General features: G+C 34.1%; 1 protein-coding gene and 1 pseudogene across 6 annotated transcripts in view; both read left to right on the forward strand.

The window, feature by feature from the left end:
• CCNT2 (cyclin T2) overlaps positions 1-27502 on the forward strand; it is a 46295-nt gene that overhangs the window by 4535 nt on the left and 14258 nt on the right. For 5 of the 6 annotated variants that reach the window (XM_007494085.3, XM_001363590.4, XM_007494080.3 and 2 more), the window contains 2 exons: positions 23069-23194; positions 24532-24592. In XM_007494085.3, the coding sequence (XP_007494147.1) occupies positions 24577-24592 (16 nt within the window). In that variant the 5' untranslated portion in view covers positions 23069-23194; positions 24532-24576. Of the gene's footprint in view, positions 1-1168; positions 1284-23068; positions 23195-24531; positions 24593-27502 lie in introns of those variants that run through there. The other variant, XM_007494084.3, reaches the window with a different exon arrangement.
• Positions 1201-21657, forward strand: LOC130453684 (T-complex protein 1 subunit beta-like; annotated as a pseudogene).

Consider the following 27502-nt stretch of genomic DNA (forward strand, 5'->3'; position numbering starts at 1 on the left):
TTTTAGTAAATAAACTATATAGAATATGTTAAAATAAAAAAGCATACCCTGTAAAATATATTTTAAAATAATTTTTTGTGGCATGAAGTATTTCCCTTTAAAATCTGTTAACATCAAATTAAAAATTAACACAACAGGGAAGTGTGATGTTATGTTCTGTAACAAAAGTGAATTTGAGTAAGAAACCAAATATGGATATCTTTGTCCCTGAAAATTTCAGGGAAAGAATGCAGGTACAATAGTTTTTATCTACTTTTCTTCACCTCAAATCTGGATTAAAAGTGGCTATAAAATATGTGAGCTGCTTCCTAATAATCCTTACTACTTATCTCCTTCCTAAAACAAAACCTTTATTAATGCAACATTGTATCTTTGTATTGCTATTCATAATAGTTTTTTTTCTTATGGCTTGAACAAACTGTTGAGTTGTGTTGAGGATTTTATTTGGAAGATTAAATCACCTTCAAAGCTAAATGACATGAATCCAGTGCCTTATGATTAGGTAAATGTTTCCTTTTACCCAAGGGAGAAACTAGTCAACCACACTCCATTTGTCAGGTTTTTTTCCTAATTGGAATTAGGGACATAAGAATAGCCATACTAGGTCAGACTAGTATGGACCTGCTTAGCCTAGTATTCTATTGCTAACTGTAAGAAAAGGCAGAAATCTTTCCCCTATTGATGACTTTTAAAATGAGCTACATACCAATTTCTTATAAGATATTTATAGCTTGGTGTTCATTAATATGTCAAAAGACTTTTTAAGTCATTTAAATTTAGCATTACTGTTATTTTAGACCTGTTCATTTATCAATGATTAGATGATAAGCTGTCCTAGTTAGTAGGAATTATCTTTATCTTTGTGTACCTCTCAATGCTTAGTTGTAGTACTTTATGTTTGTTGAATTAACTATAAATTAGTTTCTTGACTTTGTCCTGAAGTTACTTCGCTCTCCTTTCAAAGGTGTCCTTTTGTACTAGTATTCCTGGAATTGATGTACAAGTCTAAGCTGTGACTTTATCCAGTCATTTTAAGATTCTATAGCTTTCCATCTCATCTCTTCTCCGCCTTTTAATTTTGCACATTGAAGAACTCCTATCCTTTTAGTCTCTCCATACAACAGTACCACTTTTCCACTCCCCACCCCAAATCCTCTGTTTATTTTAGTTATCTTTCCTTGGATCTTCCTTGGCCTGTCTAATTACCACAACTCAAGAAATACATAATGGAATGAGAGCACCACACACAGTAGGCCTGATGTGGATACACTAGTTTTACAAAGGTAGGATGATGTTTTTTTTCTGTATTTTCAACCTTTTTTAAATGTTCAATCTTTTTGTCAACCCTCATTATAATCTACAAGGCCTCTAGGGTCCTTTTCTGGGTGTTTGCTGAGAACCCAATATTTTTATAACACTTATTTCTATTATCTTTCCTTAAATTTTTCTCTTTTCATGTAATCTGTAGTATTTTCCATTCATTTGCTGCTGTGATAGAAGAGTTTATTTGAAAATTTGAGAACTCACTGTACATTTAGTACTTTAGATCATGTACTTAAAAATAACTAGATCAATATTTGCTGAGGGACCCCACTATTTTAATGTTTTCAGGGCAGAGAAAGAATCCTACATTCCTTTTCCTGCTTTTCCCTTTCTCTTTCCCTTTAAGTTTTCTAGTTATAATACAATGGTCTCTAGCTTCTAATACAGAACATTTCAAAGCTATTTTGAAATAATTAAATTTTATAGGTTCTCTTTTACTCATATACCTTTTTTTAATAACCTTAAACCTAGTAAACTTTTCAGGCATGACTTTACTTTGCAAAAATTAGCAATAACAGGAAAATTAGGGGATTTCCCCCAGTTGTTTTTGTTTAATATTTCTATCTTTTAGTGTAAAAATCTATTGACTGCCCAACAATGGAAATTGAACTCCAGACTCATCTGTCTGTAATTCTCCTGGGCTCTTACTATTAGCAGTCTTTCTTATGAATAGAAGTCATATTTGTAGCCTGCCACTTCTGTCCTTGTTAATTAAAGGTTTTGGAGTATCACTTTTTAATATATTTAACACTTTTAAGTAATTTTGTTTTTGTAAGAAACTACACCTAATAAATAGTGTGGTAATTTTAGCTTAATATCTCACAATATTTTTGATGTGGTTTAGATTTTTATTCTGAGAAAATGTTCCTGGTTTTAAACATTATATTTGTATTTTTTTTCCCCTGCGCATATTAGGTAGTACTATTAACTGCTTGAACTTTATGTCATTTTAGATTTCTAAAAAGATGTATCCTTCATTGTTTAATAATACAATATTAAGCAGATTAGAGAACTGAAGAATGTTAGTGCTGGAAGGAACCTTAACAAAAATCTAGACCAGTGATGTCAAACTCAAATAGAAATTGAATTGTAAAACTCACAAATTAATGTCATCTGTGTTGTATTTTTATTGTTAAACATTTCCTAATTACATTTTATTCTAGTTTTGCTGGTTAAGGAGTTTTGAGGACCAGGTTTGACACCTCTGATTTATTCCAACTCCTTTTTACACATGAGGAAATTGAAGACGAGAGTGGCTTGCCCAAGATCACATAGTAAATTTGTGGCCAAATTGGAACTAGAACCAGGCCTCTTGATAAAATCATTGCTGATTTTGTTTTTAAAGTATCTAGCTTTGCTATGATTTTTAAAAATGATTTAATTCATAGGTCACTGATGAAAGGCAATTTCATCTTTAATGGAAGTAGTCAGAGATTTAGAGTTGGGAGGGATTTTGGAGATCAGTCATTTAGTCTAAATCCCCTTTTCCACAGGTGAGGAAATTGAGACTTAAAAGAGGGGATGTTGTACAGAGTCACAGCTAGTTAAATGATAGAGCTGGATTTCAAATATAGATTCCCATATTCCAAATTCAGCATTCTTTCCACTGTACCATTGCCTCCCATTTTGCTGTTTTAAAATGTCTTTTAAACTCCTTAACTGCCAAGGTAAATATTGTTTTAAAATTTTTAACATGTTCAGTTTTTATTTTAATATGTAGGTACAACTTTAATAAACATTAAATGGCTACTTTGTACAAGACTGTGCTGGATATATTTAATTTTGGGTGTCTTTTCTTGCTCACCAAATGATTTATTGTCAAGTTAAACCAACCTTTGCAAATTTATAGTTGAACAAAATTTAGTCTGGTTAGAATTCTTAGTAGTGCTTTATATAGTGGAGGTCATGCACTGTGTTCCAAATTTCTTACCAGGAAACTTGATAGTGATAAAGCTAAGAGCTTTGAATATTTTCCCTTTACATTGATTTACATGAAATAATTTTTTTAATTCTGAGTATATTTATTAAAATAACAAAACAAAGTAGTACTATTTTTTTTTCACTTTAATGGCAAGGCCATTTACAGGAATTATTCTTAACCTTCCTAGAGAAGGAAAAACAAAGCAACATAATGGACTCTGTACACGAAAGATGTAGTTGTATAAGATTATATATTTTAACTCCAACGTAATAAACTGTCATCAGGGATATGCCCTGGGGGGGGGGGATGGACGGACATTCTTATGCTTTATAATTATTCTGTGCATATGAAAATTAGTTTATATGTAGGGAGTCAGTATATTACAACATTCATTATAGAAATATAACTAGGGTTTATAAAGTGTTTGTGCCTATGACAACCCTTAAGTTAACCCTTAAGGCAAGCCTTAGAACTTATCTGTGAAGGAGATTTTTAAACAGATTCATTGAATTGTATCACAGTTGATACAATTGTTGTCCAAAAAGATCTCAAAAGACAAGCTCATCTATCTAATGGCTAGTAGAATTGCAGTCCCCAAAATAGTAAGAAGTTTTGCTTTAAAATAAGATTTACAGACCTAACATACTTTAAACATAAAGCCTAAAAACTTCTCACAGATTTTATTACTCTGGTGTCAAGTGGTCTAAAATTACAAGATGCTTAAGAGTCTTATTTGAGGAGATAATGAAAATGTTGGGGAAATTGCCAAAACATACACATTGGAATTTGTGTTGTCCTTCAAAGCATTTACCTTGAGGGGTGATACACTTAAAGTGATGCTGCTATTATTTAAAGAAAAAAAAACTTTGGGGGTAAAATTTCTCTTGGGTTTGCTGTGTAAGCAACAGAGTTTTGTCACTTTATTCATACCTCATGAAATCATAAAACTGATCATTTACTTTTATTTATTAGATTTAGTTCTATTACTGACTTTAAAATATATTCAGTACATAAAATACATTCAGGTACTTGTTATAATTTTTTTGTGTCAGAAACTTCATATTCTGCTCTGGAAGCCAACATCTTATCCTGCCAACCATGGTGCACACATGGATGAATATGTGTGCACACAAACATCTTTGGAGGCAATATTGTACATTTAATTTTATCTTAAAATTTAGGGAACTGCTCTAAGTTTTGTGTTAGCTACAATATCAAATGCCGTAAACATAAGCTATCCAATTAAATGTATAATGTGAAGACCTTTTCCTAGTTGTTTCTACCTAAAAGTAAGGGATGGAGGTTAATGGTAGTATCCTTCCTTAGTAGTATTATTTTTTAAAAAAACATTTTATCTCTACTTTTCCTCAATAGTTAGAGTAATTCACATTTATATGGTGCTTTTGATTTGCAGAGTCCTTCCCTCTATCTACAATTGGTAGCTCTTATCATCCACATTTTACACATGAGGAAAATAGGTGATCAAAAGCTTAAGGAAACGTGTCCTTGATCATATATCTAATAAATGTCTGAGGCAACATTGAAACCCCAGTCTCCTAACTCCCCATAAAGAGATTTATTTACCATACTCTGGCTTATGTGACCTCGTTTTTGGTATTAGGTTAACTGTATTGTAAAAGTCATTTGCAGTACTTTTATAACAGTATTGGTATACGTATTTTGATGTACTTTTTTCTTGGAATAAAAAGATGGCATTTTTCTGGCCTTTTAACATTCACTCAGTCTCTTACATAAGTCTTTGAACAGATTTTAAGTTCTATATGGAGATAAAACTAAACCTTGGCTTCACTTGGTCTATGTATCAAACTCATTTGTAGTGAGTTAAATTGAATGGCATGAGACTCCTATCATAAGTTTAGCAAATTGCTAAAAATAAAATAGATATGTACCTGTTAAGTGTTATTTCCAACCCAAACATAACTTAAAGTATTTCATGATGGTGAACTTAATACATATTCTGTATAGGAATTTGGGTTACTTTTGAAATCACTTATAATAAGATAATTTCAATATAAAATGTTATTTTAAAAATAAGATTTTTTAAATCCTCCATGAAAGTCACAATAATGAAATGTTAGCATCCTAAGCAGTTGGGATTTATACTTTAAGAAAGTGATTTCCTATTTTGGAAAGCAGTAATTTCATCTTTGACTAAAGAATGAGTACTTGGACTAATAAATTTAATTTGAGAAATCTTGTGGGAATTGAGAAAACAGGCTTGTTCTTTTCCATTTTGTAAATAAACAAAAGGAAGGTCAAGACTAGATAATCAACAACATATGAGAGCTTGGAAGAAAAGTAATTTCTGAAAACATTTTTGATCTCTTCATTCTTCCCCTCATCCCTAACCCTTAAGATAAAATTTTTTGGAAAATCTTATCCCATCACTCAAATACCCTCCTCCAGCCCCCCCCCCCCTTCATATCTATCTTCATGTAGTTGCATGTTCCAATATTTGTACATTTCTCATTTGGGCTTTGAAGTCACCAGCTTGTTTAAACATTAGAGCTGTTTTGGATGTGATCCATTCCCTCATCCCTCTAATTTAGTGTTTGCTTTGATCTTTGCTCAAACCAGGCAGTCTCACTGCATGTAGACTTCTACATCTATAACTAGTCACTTCCCAATGCCATCCAACTATCTGGAAGAAGTAATTGTCATTAAACAGGTGTGAGATTTATAAATAGTCTTTTAAGTCTGGCTTTTATTTCTTGGTCCCAAAACAAGTAATCTGTTTATTAGCAAGATTGGAACCATCACATCAAGAAGGTGAATAAGGTGGCTCCCAGAGGTGATAGAAGTTTTAAGAACTTTCAGGAATGTTCCTTAAGCTACATCTAGATGGGGAAATGTTGAAAAGAATGAAAGAGATCACAAATGTTGTATTAACCAAAAAAGGAAAGGGGGATAAAAAGTAATTCAGTAAGATATTGGGCATATGGGTTTGTAGTTGCTACTTTCTCATCTCTGCAATTGTTGGAGAATTATTCCTACTTTCATCAAAGGCATCCTCAGTAAAAACATAAAAAGAGGTATCTACAGTGGATTAAATCTTTAGGTCAAAAGACTGTCTGAAAACTCAAAGAATATAATAGTATTGTATTTTTTGTTTGTTTTTAAAGAATGGAGTCTTGAAGTTCCTTCTCAAACAAGTTTTCTATTACATGTTTTAAAATAAGATTTCCGTGACAGGCAGCTTCAAGGAAAACTATTCATTGGCCCACTGAGTACATCAAGGTGGGTTATATCAAACAGGGAAACTTTCAATCCAAAAATACTTTACCAGTGTCACAAGGTATTTAGCAGAAAGTTCATACTAAAAGTTCTGTTTTATTTTTAACCCTGACGACTTCTTTGAATCCTTTGAATCAGTTCTAAAGCAGAAGTATAATAAATGGTAGGCAGTTGTGGTTGAGTGGTTGAGTGACTTGTCTGGGGTCACACAGCTTAGGACGTGTCTGAGGCCAGAACTGAATTTGTCTAATCCCAACTCTAGACCTGGCAGGCACTATATCCACTGAACCATCTAGCTGCCTCTCAAAAGATTCTTCATTGATTCTAAAAATCTCCAAATTCTCTTTGAAGAGAGTAAGATAACATTAGGTTAATTACATAAAGTCCTGGCATACTTCAAACCTCTTATTGTAATCCATGCTAGAAAAATGAGTGGAAATTACAGATTGCCCTGCTATTGAGTAGTTATTACAGGTAGACTAGTCAGCATGATTTTTTTCTTTAAGTGATATGGGTAGGTGATTTGTGACAAAATTGAGAAAGTAAGAGAAAATTACTAGCTGACATAGTATTTTAAGATTTGCAAAATGCTTTACATATTTCTTTTGATCCTCATAACCAATTTTGTTCTCATTGTGCCAGTGAGGAAACTTGATATGCAAAAAGAGGTTTTATATGACTTGCACATACTCCACCATCTAGTGTCAAAGACAACATATGAACTTTTTTTTTCTTATTTGGTTTTGAAACCACAGATTTATTTTCTAAAACATTTATTATTCGTGTACTAATAATACATTCCTGCTATTTATATAGTGCCTTTTCTTCCAAGGAGCATTCCATTTGGATTTTCCCATCAGGTTTCCTAAACATTCTTTTTTTGTTTTTGTTTTTTAATTTTTATTTGGTCATTTCCAAACATTATTCATTGGAAACAAAGATCATTTTCTTTTCTTCCTTCCCCCCCCTCCCACCACCTCTCCCATAGCCCACGCACAATTCCACTGGGTATCACATGTGTTCTTGATTCAAACCCATTTCCATGTTGTTGGTATTTGCATTGGAGTGTTCATTTAGAGTCTCTCCTCAGTCATATCCCCTCCACCCCTGTAGTCAAGCAGTTGCTTTTCATCGGTGTTTTTACTCCCACAGTTTATCTTCTGCTTGTGGATAGTGTTTTTTAAATCCCTGCAGATTGTTCAGGGACATTGCATTGGCCCTAATGGAGAAGTCCATTACCTTCGATGTTTCCTGGTTCTGCTCCTCTCACTCTGCATCACTTCCTGGAGGCTGTTCCAGTCTCAATGGAATTCCTCCACTTTATTATTCCTTTGAGCACAATAGTATTCCATCACCAACATATACCACAATTTGTTCAGCCATTCCCCAATTGAAGGGCATCCCCTCATTTTCCAATTTTTGGCCACCACAAAGAGTGCAGCTATGAATGTTTTTGTACAAGTCTTTTTCCCTATTATCTCTTTGGGGTACAAGCCCAGTAGTGCTATGGCTGGAAACATTTGAACTTAATTGCTCCTGAGATCCAAATCTAGCCCTCTTTACTCTATATCACACTGCCCCTTATCCAGCTGGATTGTATTTGAAAAATTGACTGGAACTTTCATTGATGACTCACTGATATACAGCTCATCCTATAGAAATTTTTTTAAACCCTTACTTTCTGTCTTAGAATCAGCATTAGGTATTGGTTCTAATGCAAACAGCTTTAAGAACTATGCAATTAGGTTAAATGACATGCCATGAGTCACACAGCTAGGAAGTGTCTGGGGCCGGATTTTAACCCAGGACCATCCATCTCCAGGTCTGGCTCTTTATTCATTGAGCTTCCTAACTGCCCTATATTGTCTTTTTTATGTTAGTATTTTACTGATTATTTCTCTTTATGACCACAAATTTTGGAAATACCATGATTTCTGAATATTTAAAATAACAAATAGCCCAGATTATGGTGGGCATACGCATACTCTTAACAGGTTACCATAGAATCCCAGGAGATATGATTTAAAGCAGAGGTGTTAGGCTTACAGCCCACAAAACTCCCCAATGTACCCCAAACCAGATTAAAATGCAATTAGGAAATGTTTAGCAAAATAAATGAAAATGTAGTAAAGGCTAGATAATATTAATTTGTGGCTTTTTTAGTTAATATATGGTCCAAAGGCATGTTTCTATTTGAGTTTGATGCCACTGATTTAAAGTTCTTAATTGATTGGCCGAGATCAACTGTTCCAAGTCCTTCATTCTGAATAGAAAACTGAGGCTTAGGTTGGGGAAAATACTTGCCCAGAGCAATACAGGTAATAAATAACAGAGTTGGGATTTAAATCCACATCCTCTGCATCAAAAGGCAGTACTATTAAAACCACAAAGGATTCCAGGTTTTCCTTCATGTCTATAATTCACTCAGTTCATAGAATCTCTGGCATCCTTCAATGGCTCAGTTCTACTACATAAAACTTTTTTGTAACCATATCCTCCAATTACTATTTCTGCCTTCCATTAATTTATATTTGCTTTGTATCTGCTTTTGTGAGTGAGGATGTTTATGCTTATAAGCGATGAATGACATTTGAGGGAAAGGAGTTTTTCAGTTTTGTCTTTTGTTCAGTCCCAGGAACTTATGCATTGCATCACACTAGAAACATGAAACATTTGTTTATTATTTGAAGAACATTATTAAATATACTAAGTAGTGTAAATTACATAAGATTCAGACACTCTACAGTCAAGATCCTGAATGGGATATGAAAGAATTTGTGGAAACAAGTGCAAACAAGGATCTGATGGGAAGCTATAGAGGGATTGAAATTGGTAGAGGATATACCCTCATTGGTTTCATCATGGATACTTCCCAGAATAGGTTTCTTGCTGGTTTGGCTAAGCATTGCTAATATGTAACAATTTTACTTTCTAAAGTGGTTCTTTTAGACCTCAACCATGATGAGCATTTTCTCCCTCTTGAAATAATTTTGTCCATACTTTGTATTTATCTGTGTTCCTGTTGTCTCCTCTACCCCATGGAATTTAAGCTGTGATAATATGGTATAGTAGAAACTATACTCATAGAAATAAGATCAAATTATAAGTCTAATCAGTATTACCTTAATTGAGTCTCTTAAATTGGGGTGGGGGGCCCTCTGCCCTCATGTAAAAGGCAACATTGGACTACATAATCTATGATATTCTATTTTTGCTTTCATACTCCCAGTACATAAGCATAGTGCTTTTTGCTTGGACATATAGAATCATAGATAAGAGATTTGTGAGGAACTACAGGGAACTGCTGATCCAACCCTCTTGTTTGTACAGATGAAGAAACTGAGGTTAAGTGACTTGCTCGAGTTCATACAGGTTTTTATGGCAAGACAGGATTTGAGCCAAACTCGGCCAACATTCTCTATTGAACCAAGATTGTATTTCATATTATTGAGTTAAAGTGAATTGAAGAGGTCTGTATGTGTTATATATCTATTCAAATGAATTCATTGGATCCTTGTTACTTAATTCTAACTAACCACCTCCCCCACCATTTCATACTATCCTCATTTAAACCCTTACCTTCTTTTAGAATGATACTAAGTATCAATTTAAGGCAGAAGAGTGATAAGGACTAAGCATTTAGGATTAAATGCCTTGCCCAGGGTCATAGAGCTAGAAAATGTCTGAGACCAGATTTGAAACTGCCCCTACATTTACTCTTAAATTCCAATTAAACTAGTTGTTTCCCCAAATTTAAATTTTCTGCTTTTCTCTTAAGGGTGCTTTTCCTTCTTAGAATGAATTCCCCGGGGGCAGCTGGTTAGCTCAGTGGATTGAGAGTGAGACCTAGAGATGGGAGGTCCTAGGTTCAAATCTGACCTCAGACACCTCAGACACTTCCCAGCTGTGTGACCCTGGGCAAGTCACTTCACCTCAATTGCCTAGCCCTTACCACTCTTCTACCTTGAAGCCAATACACAGTATTGACTCCAAGACAGAAGGTAAGGGTTTAAAAAAAAAAAAGAATGAATTCCCTTCAGGAAGCTATTTCTGATAACCCAGCTCATTTTCCTTTTGCTTCTCACCATTACTCATATTTACTTTTTATTTTATGATTTTTTTGAAACCCTTACCTTGCCTTAATATCAATTTTAAGATAAGTGGCAAGGGCAGGAAATTTTGAGTTAAGTGACTTGCCTATGGTCACATTGGAAGTGTCTGAAGCCAGATTTGCTACCAGGCCCTTCCAGCTCCAGACCTGGTGCTCTATCCACTATGCTGCCCCCAACTTTATATTCTATATAATCAAGCTGTATATGTCAGGTCCTTCCCTCCAACTTCAAGAAGCAATCTCCTTTAGATTAAAGTCTAGCCTTATACACAAGCAATAATTTTTTAAACTAAGTTGAATGCTGGAGAATTGATCTGGAAAGTACAAAAATCATGGTAGCAAAACACCAGAAATAAAGTGGGTATCCATTGAATGAAGGAACAACTAGACAGATTTTGGTATTAGAATGGTATTATGCTATTAGAAAGAACAAAAAATTAGTTTAGAAACTTGAGAAGACTTGTATGAACTTACTACAATAATTTAAACAAAGAACACAAAAGGAAGGAAATTTTTAGTGATGATCAGGCATGGTCCTGGAGAACAAGTGATGAAATGCACTTAATCTGTATCCAAGTTGTAAAGAAAATGGATTGACAGGTTCAATTATAAGATCTTAGAATTTCAGAGTTTAAATTATTGTAAAGGTCATCTAATCCTCATGTTTTGGCACAAAGAAACAACCAGTCATCACATGAATCATCACTGAAAAGGTATTACCTTGAAATTAAGAAAGTGCCCCGTTTGAATCAGTGATAGTCTTTCAGTCTAATATCAAGTAACCTTGCCCTCTTGAAAGCTCACATTAACAATTCTTAGCTGCAGTGAATGTAATAAAATTTGAACTAGAAGTTTTGTAATAGATTGATGCCCATCCATTTTGAATGAGTGCCTTTGCAATTTCATTTTGGCTCTCCTTCACTGTCTTTGGTACCAAAGAAATACAGTTAATCAAAAACCATTTGGTATAGCAATTATGTTTTGACTTCATTCCCCACATCTAATACTACTAGTCCTGAAAGCAGAGAACTCTGTTTTATCGTTTGTTCTCAAGGAACAAGATTGGTTATTATAATTATTCAAAATTTAGTTTCCTTTTAGGGTTTTGGGTTTGTTTTTTTTGGCTGGCACGTTGTTTTTATTGGATCCATTAGGGGCAAGATGATTGTCTTATAGGGTAACATGCTGAAGTTGAGAATGGAAATACTAAAATGGTTTTTTAAACTGTATTATAATACTGTCATTTTTTTCTCCATTGTTCTCCTGGTCCAACTTGTTTCATTCTGCTTCGGATGTATGCCTCTTCCCAAGTTTCTCTGAATTTCCTTATAGTCATCATTTCCTAAACATTATTGCATTTCCTTCTTTACCAATTTTTTTATCCTTTACCTAGTTGATGGACAAAGGTACATCATTTGTGGTTTATGCTACACAAAATGTACTGTATGTGAATGTGCTGCAGTGAATATATGTATATGGAATCTTTTTGCCTTTGAGTTCTTTTGAAAATATGCCCACTGTGGGATCCTATAGCATCACTAATGACCCCTCCCTCATAATTTCAAATTATTTTCCTGAAGGATTGGACCAGCTTATAACTTAAACTAACAGTGTTGTTAGTTTAATCAAATTAATCTTTTATAAGAAACACTCCTGGTTTGGGGAGATGGGAAAGCTAACATAGGGACCTCTTTTAAACAGGACTCTGAAATTTGAGTATGAATTTTCTATTAAGCCAGCAATAAGATTGTTGATTTTAAAATTTTTTCAGGCCCTTTCCCTTAGGAAGTTAGCTAGTATGTATGGAGTCTTTATTTTAGTATGAGGAATATTTTCCATTGGTATCACTTCAACCCAAATAGTTTTTTTTTTTTTTTATGAAATGTAGTTTGACAATCAGTAATTTTATAAACATAAATATGTCCATTTTTACTTATGCTTAAAGAATATTTTGAAGAGTTTAAGTAGATTGATTCTATTTAAAGAGAAGGGAAGGAGAAGAGCATTTTCACCAATTATTTCCCTCTTTAATTTTATTTCTTTTGTCCTAGTGTGTTTCTGTCATTAACTCTCGTAGACTGCTTTCCTAGCCTGATAACCTCTTTCAGTTTGGCAACACAATTCTGAGTCCCTGCTAGGGCTACTTTGAAGCATAGTTTATTTATTTATTTGTTTTTAATATTTTTTTTTTAACCCTTACCTTCCATCTTGGAGTCAATACTGTGTATTGGCTCCAAGGCAGAAGAGTGGTAAGGGCTAGGCAATGGGGGTCAAGTGACTTACCAAGGGTCACACAGCTGGGAAGTGTCTGGGGCCAGATTTGAACCTAGAACCTCCCTTCTCTAGGACTGGCTCTCAATCCACTGAGCTACCCAGCTGCCCCCTGAAGCATAGTTTAAGGAAGTGATTTATACCCTCAATACATTTTACAGCTAGATTAATGTAAAGAATTTCAGAGATTACATCAAGCAGCACTCTGGAGTTTAAAATTTGTAAGGAACTAGAAATTATATATTATATCTGAAAAGACTTGAAGTTGAAACATTAAAAATAAGTTATACAAGCTTAATGTGTTACTCTTTCAAACCAGATGAACAAAATGTTTTTACTATAGGATTTCTTTAGTGACATCCAAATTAGTATTGCACAGACTTTTATACTTTTACTCAGTTTATTTCTTCCCACTCCTCTTTTTTCTATGAATTATTAAGGATGAAACTAGTAAAAAAAATTAAAAAATGTTAGCCAACGATGAGACATCTATAGCAAAAGTTCACTATTTAGTGAACTAGAATGGAAAAAAAGGCTAAACAAAAAGGAAGGGATGTGACAAAGCATTGAGAAATGTACTTTTATTCAAATTAAGATGAGGAAAATAAGACCATATGTGGATTTTTTTTTTCATTATCACAACGAAAAGGGAAGATAAGAGCTAGATGAATTTATTCATTTAACCACTTGACAAGTAGGGCTCAGTAACAAAAGTCCACTGGCAAGCTTTGCAGCAGTTGCCAAAATTACCCATTAACCATTGTTAGTGGCACCATAACATGTTGGTAAGAGTTTGCATTGGTCTGGCTTATTTTCTTCCCTTCCCCTTTCAAAAAATGCATTATTATTTAGTTTTGTTTTGAGAATTTTGTGCCACAACTGATACCACATTACACAGGGATACCAAAACCAGGATTGTGAGTCACTATTTTAAACGTCACCTCTTTTTTTCTTTTGGAGTCCTATCTTAAACCTTGAAACAATCAAATCTAGATTTGGAGGGACCTTGGAGGATGTTTTGGTCAATCCCCCCTCCCCCCAAATATATTTGTTTTAAATCCTTATCTTCTATTTTGAAAGAATGGCAAGGGCTGAGCTGGGGTTGTGATTTGCCTAAGGACACATAGAAGAAGTGCCTAAAGCCAAATTTGAACCCAGGTCTTCTGACTCAGTCCTGACCAGTATTCCCACCTACCTGCCATCACCTTTTACGTTACTAATGAGGAAGGTGAGGCCCAAGAGAGTTAAATGGCTTCCCTGGAGTATTGAGTGTTACTTAGATTAATCTAATGCATCTAATCTTGATTCTCTTCTTGATTCAGATTGGTATTCTGATATTAATTTCTGGTCAAGGGTTAATACAAAAGAGTTCCCTTTCTGGCGGCTTTCAGTACATCTTGTCCACCTCATCTTCCCGTCCCAGAGATCTGACATGTACTGACTGTAAGTAGGCTTGTGGTGTGGTTGCCAGCAGCTTTGGAATCATGGCATCCCTTTTGCTTTCGCCTGTTAACATCTTCAAGACTTGTGCTAATGAAGAAAGGGCTGAAACAGCCCATTTGTCTTTATTGGTGACATCACCATCAGAGACTTAGTGAAGAGCTCTTTAGAACCCAAGGGATATACAAAAATTCTTTTAAGCAGTGTAAAAGATGTTTCTTTTATGGTAATCGATGATGGTGCAACAATTTTAAAATCTTATTTGTGTCGATAGCCAGCAGCCAAAGTTTTAGTTTTTATGTAAGGAATTCAGGATAATGGAGTTGGTGATTATACTATCTCTATAACTGTTAGCAGCTGAGTTACTAGGGGAAGCAGAGACCTTGGTTGCAAAAAATATATTCACCCTCAAACCATCATTGCTGGTTAGAGAGACGCTACAAAGGCAGCAAGAGAGGCTTTGTTGGCATCTACAGTTGGTCATAATTATGATGAAGCTGTAAAAAGATCCATGAAGATTTAATAAACATTGTTAGATCCACATTGTCTTCAAAGCTTGTACTCATCACAAAGTCTACTTTGCTAAGTTAGTTGTAGAAGCTATTCTTACACCAAAGGGCTCCAGCTATCTTGAAGCTATCAATATCATGAAGAATCTGGGAGGAAGCCTGGCAGATTCCTACTTAGATGAGTTTTTTTCTTGGATAAGAAAACAAGTAAATCAACCATGGCAGAATTGCAAATATTGGGATGGACCTAGACAAAATAGGAATATTTGGTCTTAAGAGTTGACTTTACACCAAAGGTTGAAGAAATAGAACAGGCTGGAAAAAGAAAAAAAGGAGAAAGTTTACCACTTCTTAAAGGATGGAATAAATTGCTTTATTAGCAAGCAGCTGATTTATTATTTTTTCTAAATGGTTATTTGGTGCTGCTGGCATCATGGCAATTGAGCATGTAGACTTTGCTGGTGTAGGGCACCAAGCCCTTGTTACAGGTGATGAAATTTCCTCAACTTTTGATTATCCAGAATTGGTAAAGCTAGGAAGTTGCAAACATTGCAGAAGACAAACTCATTTTTCTGGAGTAGCATTGGTTAAGGCTTGTACCATTGTACTATACATGGTACTTTGCATCAGATCTTAGATGAAGCAGAAAGATCCTTGCATGATATTCTTGTTCTTGCTCAGACTGTGAAAGGTTTCAGAAATGTTTATGGCGGTGGTGGTTCTGAGATACTGATGATCCATCTTGTTTCACAACTTGACAACAGAACACCAGGCAAGAAGCTGTTGTGATGGAGTCTTTTGCTAAGGCTTTGGAAATGCTAACAACCATTGTGGTTGACAATGCTGGTTATGACAGTGCAGATCTGGTGGTTTAATTCAATAAAGCCTACAGTGACAACTGAAAAACATAGGCTTAACATGAAAGAAGGTACCACTAGAGGGTATGGCTGAGCTTGGTATTACAGAAAGTTTCCAAGTGAAGAGAGAGAGGTTTTGAGTATGGATGAAGCAGCAGAAGTGATTCTTCTTATGGATGACATCAATTAAGGCAGCACCAAGAAAATGTATACCAAGATTATCACCCCTGTTAGACAGTCTCAAATCCCTGAAGATTCTGGGACCAATAATTTCATAACAAGGTTGTTGGAGAAAAATGAACCTCTTAAGGAAGACTAAGGAACCGAAGCTTATTAGAGAAGCATATCCATAAACCTGGACATTTAAACTGGTTCTTATATTCAAATTAGCAGTTTCATTTTTAGATAAAACAGCTGGGTTTTTTTTTTTTAAGTTCGTTTACCCCTACAGCTCATGGAAATAAAATTTCTAATGTTTACTATGTACTGGGTGGGCACTATGCAAATCTTGTCTCATTTGATCCTCACAAAAACCTTTGGAAGGTAAGTGCTATTATGATCTCTTTTGTAGTTGAGGAAACTGAGGCGGACAGATTAACTGATTTGGCCAGGGTCACAAAGCTAATAAATGTCTGAGACTGGATTTGAATTCAGATCTTTGTGACTCCAGGCCTAGAGTTCTATGGATTGCACCACCTAGCTGCCTCAAGCTATTTTCTTTACTCTTGTTTTTTTTTTTTACCATAAATGTTAGCTCTGAGTTTGACCCCTCAGTTTATGAATCTGTAATTCAGTTTATAAATCTGAAAATAGAATAAGTTTCTTATAAGAATATTTAAGACTGTTATGCTAATTCTAAGGACATTTCCCCCAAAGTTCCAAAGATGGAGCACTTTTGAAATTCGAAGAATTGCATTCACATTCCATTTCTGTGTCCTTTAGCAAGTAACTTTTTCTAGGCCTTAATTTTGTCAGCTGCAAAATGAGGGACCAGGTTAGACCATCTACCACTTAAGTTTTGGATCCTATTGGCAAAAAGAAGTCTCATTTGGATAAATGTGTAATCTACCACTGTCATATATCACCCTAATCCTACCTCAACTGCCATTGCATCTTAACAGAAGCAGCCACAAAAAGCATTAGTGGCTATAACAATTAGCCTAATTCGTGTGATTATGTTCCACAATTTGTTATAGTATAAATGGGGAGAGATCTTTGGTTGGGGCAAAAGTTTGGAGCAAATATTTCAATATGCAAATGAATAAAGAAGTATAAACCTAGATTCCATTTTAAAGCTGGATGGAGAATTAAAAAATCTTTTAGGCCAGTCTTATCTTTACAAATGAAGGAACTTATGACCCAGAGAAGTTACATGGCATATTTAAAATCAAATAGAATAATAATTAACTCCTGGAACGTGATCCCAAGTTCAGCACGTTACATGTGATTGCCACCAGCAGGCCTGAAAGATGAAGAATATGAAAGAAAATAAATTCAGGAAGGCGATATGAAAAATGATAGCAATTAGTAAAAATGCAAACCACACTACTGCCTCAGGTGTCACTGAAAGAGGATGGGTTCTTGGACTAAGTCATTAGATAACTGGTTTTCCAAGTAAGATGATCTAAATACAATGGAATTTATTTGCTGTTGCATGAGAAGAGGACCATTTTTGAATGACCAAGCACCGCTGGCAGAGCAAATGTAGAAGTCTACTGTGAGAGGATTGATTCCAGATGATGTTTCAGCTCTACCAAACTTAAAGCATGACAGTTTAAGCAGCCAGACTCCAGAACTGGAAACCTACTGGCGTTGAGCTTTGTAACTACTGCCAGAGTCTTGCAGTTCAACTGTATTTCTAGCACAAGTTGAGGAGTACTTTATAAACCATGGTTACTCTGGGTACTGTTTTTGCTTTTGTGCTGTCTAACTTTGTAATTACAAATAAGAAAATAAGTAGTCTTGGCAAATTTAGCACCAGAGAGCTTGTAGGTAAGCAAGTGACTCCAAGAACAATGTTTCTAATAGATTTAATAAACTGGGGATAAATGAAAGTAGCTGATCTATACAGGAATGTTCAAAACATCTTCTCATGGTTACATTAACCTAAAAGATGTAGATGCAAATAGTGAGATTTCAAAAAAAAGATAAATGAACATCTATTCCTTAGCTTTTGAGATGAAGATAGTTGTTGAGACTAGATGGTGGAGGTATAGGCCAAGGATAGATCCGACTGAGCTATAACAATAGTGTGATGCTCGTGGTCATGTAATATAACCATATTTTTGTAAATCTGGCAGTAGTATGAAGGAAGAATGGTTTGGATGAGAATGAGTTAGATTTTCATAGAAATCTCCAGGATGCTGAATTTTTTTTCCAAGAAAAGTTTATAAACATATTTTAGTGTAGGTAGTTTGCTTTCCATTAGCTTGGGACTATCAATAACAAGATAGGTCAGTAGAAAAACTTAGTTTTTCTGCTTCAGTGAATCTGTATATACAACTCTTAATTTCTTGAGCTATAGTCTTGAATCTTTCTACTAGATTATATGCTTGAAGGTCACTGCCACTCATTAAGCATAATCCAAGCAAAAGCAATTTTCTTTCCCCCTAAATCCTCCCTCCTTCCCTGAAAGTACTGAACCTTTTTTGTTGTTTAAGTGTTCATTCCTACCTAAGATTATTTTGTAATTATACTTAGCACTGTAAATATTGCCAGCATCCTAAGGAGATATTTATTGCCAATTTATTTCTCTTCAGTGCTTGGGACTGTTTTAAATATGGAGTGTCCCAAAGCTTCAATAACTTTTAATAGCTTAAAATTGCACAAGACTTTCGGCTGTCTTATATAGTAGGCCCTTAAATCTTTATTGAATTAAATTGAAAACACATAGTTTGTGTTTGCTAAAGATGGATCACAGAGTTATTTAGAGCCAAAACTTTTGGAAAGATTGTATCAGAATTGAAAATACTGATTCATCTTGGCAAAGAAAGAAAAAATAATTGGGAACTTAGCAAGTATTGTCATGAAATAGCAAATGCATGGCAAGAAGTTGGAGACCTATTAGATGCATAAATTCTTAGAGCTGAAGGAAATTCCTAATTGGAGCTATCTAAAATAGGGAGTTCAGAGGTAGTGAACTCTTGACTACATAGAGTTAAAGCAAAAGCTAAATATCTACTTGATGGAGATTCTTGTTCAGGTGCAGATTTTACTAGATTGTCTCTGAGATCCAGACATGTTACTATATAGGTTCAGATGTATCACGGCTACTGTTTCTACATTATCTTTAAAACATTTCACTGTGTTTAGGATACTCTAATAAAACTATAGTGCTGTCAGCTTCATTCAGACTAGAAAAATTGGAAAATCCTGACAACTTAATCAGTAAATGAGAAGTTAATGGCAGATAGGATTTTTCTTTTGCAATATGAATTATGACCTTAAATTCTCTACAAGATTGCTTTAATAATTCCTTTGGAATTTGTTTTTAATTGATAGTACCTTTGATCCAAAAGTTTAGCCATTAGAAGCTATAATTAAGTTCCTTCTTAAATGAATATTGAAAAGGGACATCACTTGGGAGAGGGGATATATAGGCACAAGACAGGAGATGACCAGATTGAGGTTTGGGCGTTGATTGGGTAATGAACACGAAGGGGGACAGTATGGGATTAGAGACTGGGCAGGATATTGGAGGATAGGTCTCATAAGATTATTTAGAAGGGGATTTAGCACCTACTGGGTCATACTTCTCAAACCTTTACAGTCAACCTCTGAAATGGGAGTACCTGACATCCAAGATAGAAGAAGGAGGCAGAGGTTTAATGACTTTGAGAAGAGCAAGTGGTGAAGGGAAGGATTGGGGGGGCCGGGGTTCAGAGGATGCATGGGGACTCAGGATTCAGAGGGACCTCCATAACACCGCATATCTCATTTGTCAAGTCCTCCATTCTGCTTACAGAGCCACCACTGCTAGTTCAGGCATGCAACACAATTTGCCTGGACTATAGTAATGGCTATATTGGACTCCTTGTTTAAAGTCACTTTCTCCCTCCTCTTCCCTTCATCCCACATAATATGTGTTGCTTTTCTTCACAGCCACTTCATCTCCCATATCTCTACTTTGTATTTCCTGTCCTAAATACTTGCAATTCTGTCTCCCAATTCCCACTTCTTAAAATCCCTATCTTCCTTTAAGACTCAGCTATCCACCCCAAAACAAAACAAAACTGCAAAACTACTAGTGTTCTCCCTCCAAAGGTACCAATCAAAAACCATTTAAGCCTACTTAATAACTTTTGTCATTTGTGCTATTTCTAATTCACTGTTGATAGTATTTATTGTAGGTAACGGGGTGACACAGATATAAAGTGCTGGACCTAGAATAAGACCTAAGTTCAAACATGACCTCAGACCACAGGGTCACCATGTGACCCTGGGCAAGTTACAACCTCTCACCTGAGTTCATTTCCTCATCTGTAAAATGGAGATAACACTTCCCAGAGTTCTTTTAAGGTGAAAATGAGATAATATTTGTAGCATTTTGCAAACCTTAAAAGCAGTATATAAATGGTAACCATTTTTGTTAAGTACCCTGCTGTGTTCTAGGAACTGGGCACACAAATACAAATAAGACGGTATCTTCTCAAGATGCTTACACTCTAGCATGTGCTTTGTCCCATCAGGATATGAACTCCTTGCCGGCAGGGATTGTTTCATTTTTGGTTTCATGTCCCTAGGACTTAGCACAACATCTGGCACAACATAGATGTTTATTTAATAAGTGCTTCGTTTCTAAGAGTAAGGCTCATGGAAAGATGAGCAAGGAGGAAGTTGTAGATGAGCTCTATAATTGCCCTAATTTTAAAATGAGATGGAAGTAGTCAATAAGCAAACCTTTCTCAATCTCTCAGTGCTAGTACCTTCTTTCTGTCAGCTATCTCCAATTTATCCTTTATATATCTTGTTTGTATTATTTCCCCTATTTTAAACTGAGCGCCTTGAAAGAAAGGTCTGTATTTTACCTTTTAAACAAAGGTAAACAAGGTAAAACAATCTCCAGCACTTAATACAGTGCTTGGCAAATAGTAGCTAATAAATGCTGATGTTTATTTACTGGTTTCTAGGAAAAGGATTCCACAATTCAGTATTTCTCAAGTTGAAAGAATGGGTTTGAGGTCAGGGATGTGGGAATAGAGAGGATTCCAAATTATATGTTTATTTGAGCTAGGATAAAGCATGCAAGAGGAGAATGACACCTATCTTTGGGATCAATTAATGTAGGATAATGCAAACCTTACAGTTAAAACCTAAAGAACAAGATTTTTTCTTGGTTCCATGTTGATGGTAATGGAAGGAAGTACAACTTTGTGGTGAACCTACTCTATCTTCAGTTTGATACAAGCAACTATTTCACAGCATCCAAGATTGTGCCAGGCTATCCAAGTTCGCCCCAGTGAAATTAAAATCAAGTTTTTGAGGCAAGTTTTTGAGGTTTAAGTTGCTGCTAATATCTCCAGTGGCTACCAAAATAGATCTCTTGGGTTTGTCTTCAAAATAGTGATAATTCTTAGCAACTAATGATGGAAAAGGGCCAAGACTCATCAATCAAAATTGTCAGACCTAGATTAAGGTAGTCTTCTGCCTCAGACTGAGCATCATAACCCTGTAAAAAAGGAGCAGAGAAAATATTAAACACATTCTAAAAATTTATGAGCAACAAATTAGTCTTCTTTCCCTGCTTAGAGACATTTCCATATATGTGGATCAAGATGATGTCCCTAGTAATACCAATATTGGTGTGGTAGAATGCCTACATAAAAACCACAAAGAAGACATTAATAACTTAACAAAAATTGTTCATGGATTAGATGCTCTAAGAAAATCTCTACAATTTGCTCTCTTCGTACAAGAAGCAAACATTTTTTTTAAGTCATTTGAAATTAAAATAAAATCCAAAGAAAAAAAGTATTTACCCTACAAAAAAGTCATAATCATAGTTTAGGACAGAAAAGCAATAAATAGTGACTACTAGACATTCTATCCAGATAAGTGTGATTACCAAGAGAGATCTTAACCATATATTGCAGGGCAAGTCAATATTTGGGAAAATAGCATGACTAATAAAAAATTATTTGATGAGTAAAGGAAAAAGCCTTTGGAAAAATGCCACTAGTTGGCTTTTTAACTTAAAACCATAGGCATTAAAGAACCTTTCTTTTATACAAACAAATAAGTACAAGGATAAAATAACGGTGGCTCTTCCCACTATTTAAAATTTATATATGTTTAACAGAACTGTTGGAATGGAGTGCCAATTAAAAAGTTTTTTTTGGAGAGATTTGCTTCTTAACTAAATTACCTCCTCTTGCAAAAAGATTACTTACAAAAATTTTTAAATTACATTTTCTTGATCTCACTGAGAAGGTAAAAATTTTACTGAACTTAAAATATTTGTTATTTAGGCAAATAATACACCATTAGAGTGAAGATAACTTCAGTAAAAGTCATGAATGGGCTTTTCATGTTTAAATTACACTTTCATAACTGGTTATCACATTTTTATTCCTGAAGTCCAAACTACATAGTCTTTAGCTACTTTTAGCTTTCTCTACACTTAGACTGTCCTTCTCTTCTGCTCCTCCTCAAGTCCAAAACAATATAATCTGGTAGAAACTTGTGGTTGTGCAGTTTGTTGTTGCTTCAAAAGCAGTTTCTAGGAAATGTGCTAGGAAACAAGTCATACTTGCCCCTGCTGAAAATATGATCCAATATATCATATTCCCAGGATCATTAAAATCTTAAAAAGTATGAGCTAAGATGACTACTGTATATGTTAGAAAATAACTATTATTTTTTCTTTGGTTTTGATTGGGTGGCTGAGTAATGATTTAACATTTGATTTCTGCAAAGGAATCGGCTTTACTTTTTCTCTGAATTTTGTTAACACTAGTAGCCATTATGTTTGCTTTTTAGTATGTTTTTTCCTTAACCAACTATAGAATTAGACACTTTTATTTTAAAATGTAATATTTATAATCTTTTTTATTTAAAAGATAAATGTACATATATACAAAACAAACTTTGATTATGTTTAATTTCTAATCCCTAATTTGATGGTGGATTTTTTACAATGGAATGGAAATTTTCCATGACATGTTAATGAGCATAACTATAAAATTAGTACTTCTTAGACTTTGCCATATAGCTAAACTTTCCCACTTGAAGTAATCTTTTTATCTTTCTTTTGTCCTTGCTATGTTATTTCACTTAAAGGAGCAATAATTTATATTATAGTCAGTTTCCCCCAAAGAGTAAGTTATTTGTTTAATTTAGAAGAAAGCTAACAAAACTAAAACTAATTTCATCTTTTCTGCAGATAATAGCACCTACTGCATTATTCTTGGCTGCAAAAGTAGAAGAACAGCCAAGAAAACTTGAACATGTCATCAAAGTAGCACATGCCTGTCTTCATCAAGAGCTACTGTTGGACACAAAGAGTGAAGTATGTGACAGATTGTTAAAAATTGAAATGATTTCCTTCCAAAGTTGATACAAATTGACCTCCATTTTTGTCAGTATTTATAAAATTATGGCAGAAATTCAATTGAAATACATAGATTGGTGACCCCCCATCTTAAGTTTCCTAATGTAGCCCAGCTCACAGAACCAGGGGTGACATCATTCAATTCATGTAACGTATTTACCTTTTTTTTTTTTAACCCTTAGCTTTCAATTTAGACTTAATGTTGTGTCTTGGTTCTAAGGCAAAACAACCATAAGTACTAGGCAATGGGGGTTAAGTGACTTGCCCAGAATCACACAGCTAGGAAGTGTTTGAGGTCATCTCTAGGCCTGACTCTAATCCATTGAGCAACCTAGTTGCCCCCTGCCTTTTTTTTTTTTAGGAAAGTGGTATCACTTAACTCTCCAATAGACAAAATAAAGAATTCTAAACCTAAATAAAACCTATATTCCCCCTCCGTTTCCATGGTATAAAATCTAAGCACTGCATAAAGTGTTGTTTTAGTGTCCCAAGTAAGAACATTAAGCATAAGAAGACTCCACGGGGCATATCACATCAGACAGTGGAGTTTCCAAACACAAACTTGAAATAGTTCTCTGTCCTCAGCAGTGAAGTGAGAAAGAAGGATTGGCAACGCAAGTGGGGATGGTCTAGCTGGGCTGCCTTTTTCCTTAAGCATAAAAAAGTTCTGCCATCTTAGTGTCCTCTTTCTTTTAAATAGCATAATGTTGGAAAATAGGTTTTTTTTTTTATTAATCTGAAGTGGGAATTTGTACCTGGTATTTGTACCAAAATTCAGTATTTGTGACTTGTTCTTTTGTATTGAAAACTTTTAAGAGTCTAAGTATTAAATTTACATAGATTCTCTCTCCCTCCCCCCTAAAAGGATTGGTTCATTAATATTTTATCAAGGAGAAAGTGTACTAAAATTAAATTTAGTCTTCATTAAAAAGTCACTTATGATTTGTATTTTGTTCCTTGTGATTAATTGCTCTATAGGAAAGCCCAAAATCTTGATACACACTACCTAATGTTGAACCCAATTTTGTTTTAGTAATAGATCTTTAATATCCAAATATCTGACTGTGATGATACTGAATATATTTTTTTGTACTTGTCTTCAGAAATATATATTCTAACTTTAATAATATTGAGTATTCATTAATATTGTAGATATGGGAAATCTTAAAACTTTGGGTGAAATTCTCTGAAATTTTATTGTAATTTAGGCATTCTTCTACGTTACCCATAATTCTAATAAGAATATGATTGAGTTATCTATTCATTATAAAGTAATTCTCATTTTTCTGTGGCAGGCATACCTTCAGCAGACCCAAGAACTGGTTATACTTGAAACTATAATGCTACAAACTCTGGGTATGTAGTAGGAGTCATTTAAAATTTATTTTTGGTATTTTCATTCCCTTAGATCCCTAAAAATTAACGGTTTGAACCTATATTTGACGTAACATGTTGTAAACATCCTCAGTAAATAGCTTTAGTATCTATTGCTATCATATCAAAAAGTATATATCATTTTAAAAATGTAAGTTTTGAAATGAATTATTTATAGAAATGTTTCTAACATTCATTGAAAATTTATATCATACCAGATATTCAAATTAAATTTTTTGAGGTGCACAATGATCTTTCAGACTATTAAAACACATAAAAATGGTTATCTGGCTTTATAAGATATGAATTAGGATATCCTACATTAAAGGCCTGTTCTGACATTTTGTTATGACTGGAGGGTAACTTGACTTCTGACACTTTTCTATCAGGATGAAAAAATACCAAGTATGAAGAGAAATAGCATGTTGTATGATATAACTCTGGATTTGGAGTCAGGAACTATATACTGCCCATGTGACCAAGTCACTAAACATTTATGAACAGCATGATATAAATGTCTGTTACCCCAGTTAAATTCAAAGAGCCTTATCACCAAGTTATCCTGTTTGATGAGTTTTTTGGCCATGTGGCATTGGAAGGAGTACTCACTTAATGAAGTGATTCTTAAAATATTCAAGTTATTTCATCAGTCATTTGGCTTATGTAGCAGTCTAAGAAATAATGAAATTACTACCAAAGTAAGAAAAGGCTTCATCATCTTATTTCCCTAATAGCTATATAGTTGGGCTCAAAAAGGGCTAAATGTTTCAATTTTAGTGCTTTGGGGAATTAGAAATGAGATATACCCATATTTAGATCACTTAATTCCTGGTTATTGAGAAGAAAAATTTAGGTATCAACAGTGTTTCACATCCTACCTTTCCAGAAAAGGAGATTATTTAGCAGAGAAATGCAAACTTTATTTAAATAGAAATAATAGTATGATGCTTACAGATTTGTGTATTTTTTGATCCTTTTAACAACATTGTGAAGTAGGTTTCTATTATCCTCATTTTAAATATGAGAAAACATAGGCTGAAAGAGGTTAAATTTGAGTCAGAGAGCTATCAGCCAGGATTTTAACTCAATTCTTGATTTCAAATCAGCTGTTTTTCTTTTAATACCTAGAAGAAAAAAACAGAACAATTTCTTAAATCTAGAGTAATCCTTATTTGTCTGTATTTTAATTCACATCCTTTATGATTTTGTAGTATGGACCTAGAGGTGATTATGATAAAATTATTTGCAACCTCTAAAAACCTTATTACCTGGCATTGAAATATTGATCAAGAATTGGACCAAAGCATTCACTTGTCTGAAGAGTTTTGCTTTAATATTGAACAAAAAGTTTGTTCCTTATAAAAGATGCCCCCAAAAGTCTAAAATGCAATAGTAATATTGAATTTGAACAGTATCAAGTTAGTTAGTCATTCTAATATAAATTTCTAGATTAAAACCTGAATTTGAAAATCTCTTTGTTATAGACGCATCTTTCTGAATAATATCTTTGCCTTCCAAAGAAAATCTCAGACTGAATGTTGTTAAGGTCTATCGGAAAATAGGCCCATCGATGCATTATTAGTGGACCTGTAAGCAGATATAATTATTCTGGAAAGCATTTTGAAATTACAAATAAAAAGTTATTAACACAGTTTTAAAAATACTTTTAAAAAATACTTTTATACTGCTCTGCCACTAATGGACATATATATAAAAGATTAAGGAAAAAAGGAATATGTTCTAAGCTTTTATAGCAACTCTTTATGGTGGCAAAAAAACTAAATTTCAGGGATGTCCCTCAATTGAGGAATAGTTAAATAACTTGGGATGTATGATTGAATATTAAATGAGACAGAATTGTACAATGCTTTACAAACTTAATACTACCTCTTATTAATGTGATGGCATACTACAATGCTGTAAGTATTGGGGAAATAGATTATTTCAAAAAGATATGGACTTTAAAATGGAGAGTGAAATGAACAGAATTGAAAGTTTATGTTGGAATAGCATTATTATTAAAATGAACAATTTTGAAGACTTATAAACTGATGAAAGATAAAGCAAAACCGGGAGAAAATGTATACAATGACATATAAACCAAAGAACTTTGACAGTTATGAAAATTATGAGAATTAACCATTCTAGAAGCCTGATGGTGAAACATGCTATATATGACAGTAGTGGTGGATTTAGGCTATAGAATTTAGGGTATCTTTATATACATTGATGGAATTTATTTTGCTTGACTATACATATTTGTTATAAGAAATGTGTGTTTCTCCTCAAAAGGGTAAGAAGTGAGAGGAAAAGAAAATAGATTTCTAGTAAAAAAAAAAATTTAGGGAGGTACAACAGGTACAGAATATTGCATGCTTTGCAAAAGACGTCATTTTTTCCTTAATTTACTTTTTTACAAGCACTTCCTGAAGAAGTAAGAGTAAGATGAAAACACAAAACATATTAATGCTTTAAAGATCATTCTGTAAATAAGTTTGATGCTTAAATTGAAACATGTAATTTTCAGTAATAACTACATTCTTTTTTACTTTATCTTTTCCGTTAAAATGTTACTCTGCTGATGGAATGAGTTTTAATAGTTTTTATTTGATCTAGACTTGTAATTTGTTAATGTAGGTAACCTCCAGTAAAAATCTACCTATTTCAGATCTGTATCTTATAATTTTTTAAAGAACTTCCTTGCGACCAAGAAAGGTTAAGTGACAGTTTTTGATCTCTGGGGGTTTGCATTCTAATAAGGCAAACAATTTGTAACTAAGAATCCAACTTAACAGGCTTATGGAAAGGCTAGTTGTTATTTAGGGTTGGTCCTTATGTTGAAACAATATAGATTGTAAGTCCTATTTGGGTTTATAGAGAGAAATGACAGAG

Source organism: Monodelphis domestica, chromosome 4, assembly GCF_027887165.1.
Source record: "Monodelphis domestica isolate mMonDom1 chromosome 4, mMonDom1.pri, whole genome shotgun sequence".
Taxonomy (NCBI): domain Eukaryota; kingdom Metazoa; phylum Chordata; class Mammalia; order Didelphimorphia; family Didelphidae; genus Monodelphis; species Monodelphis domestica.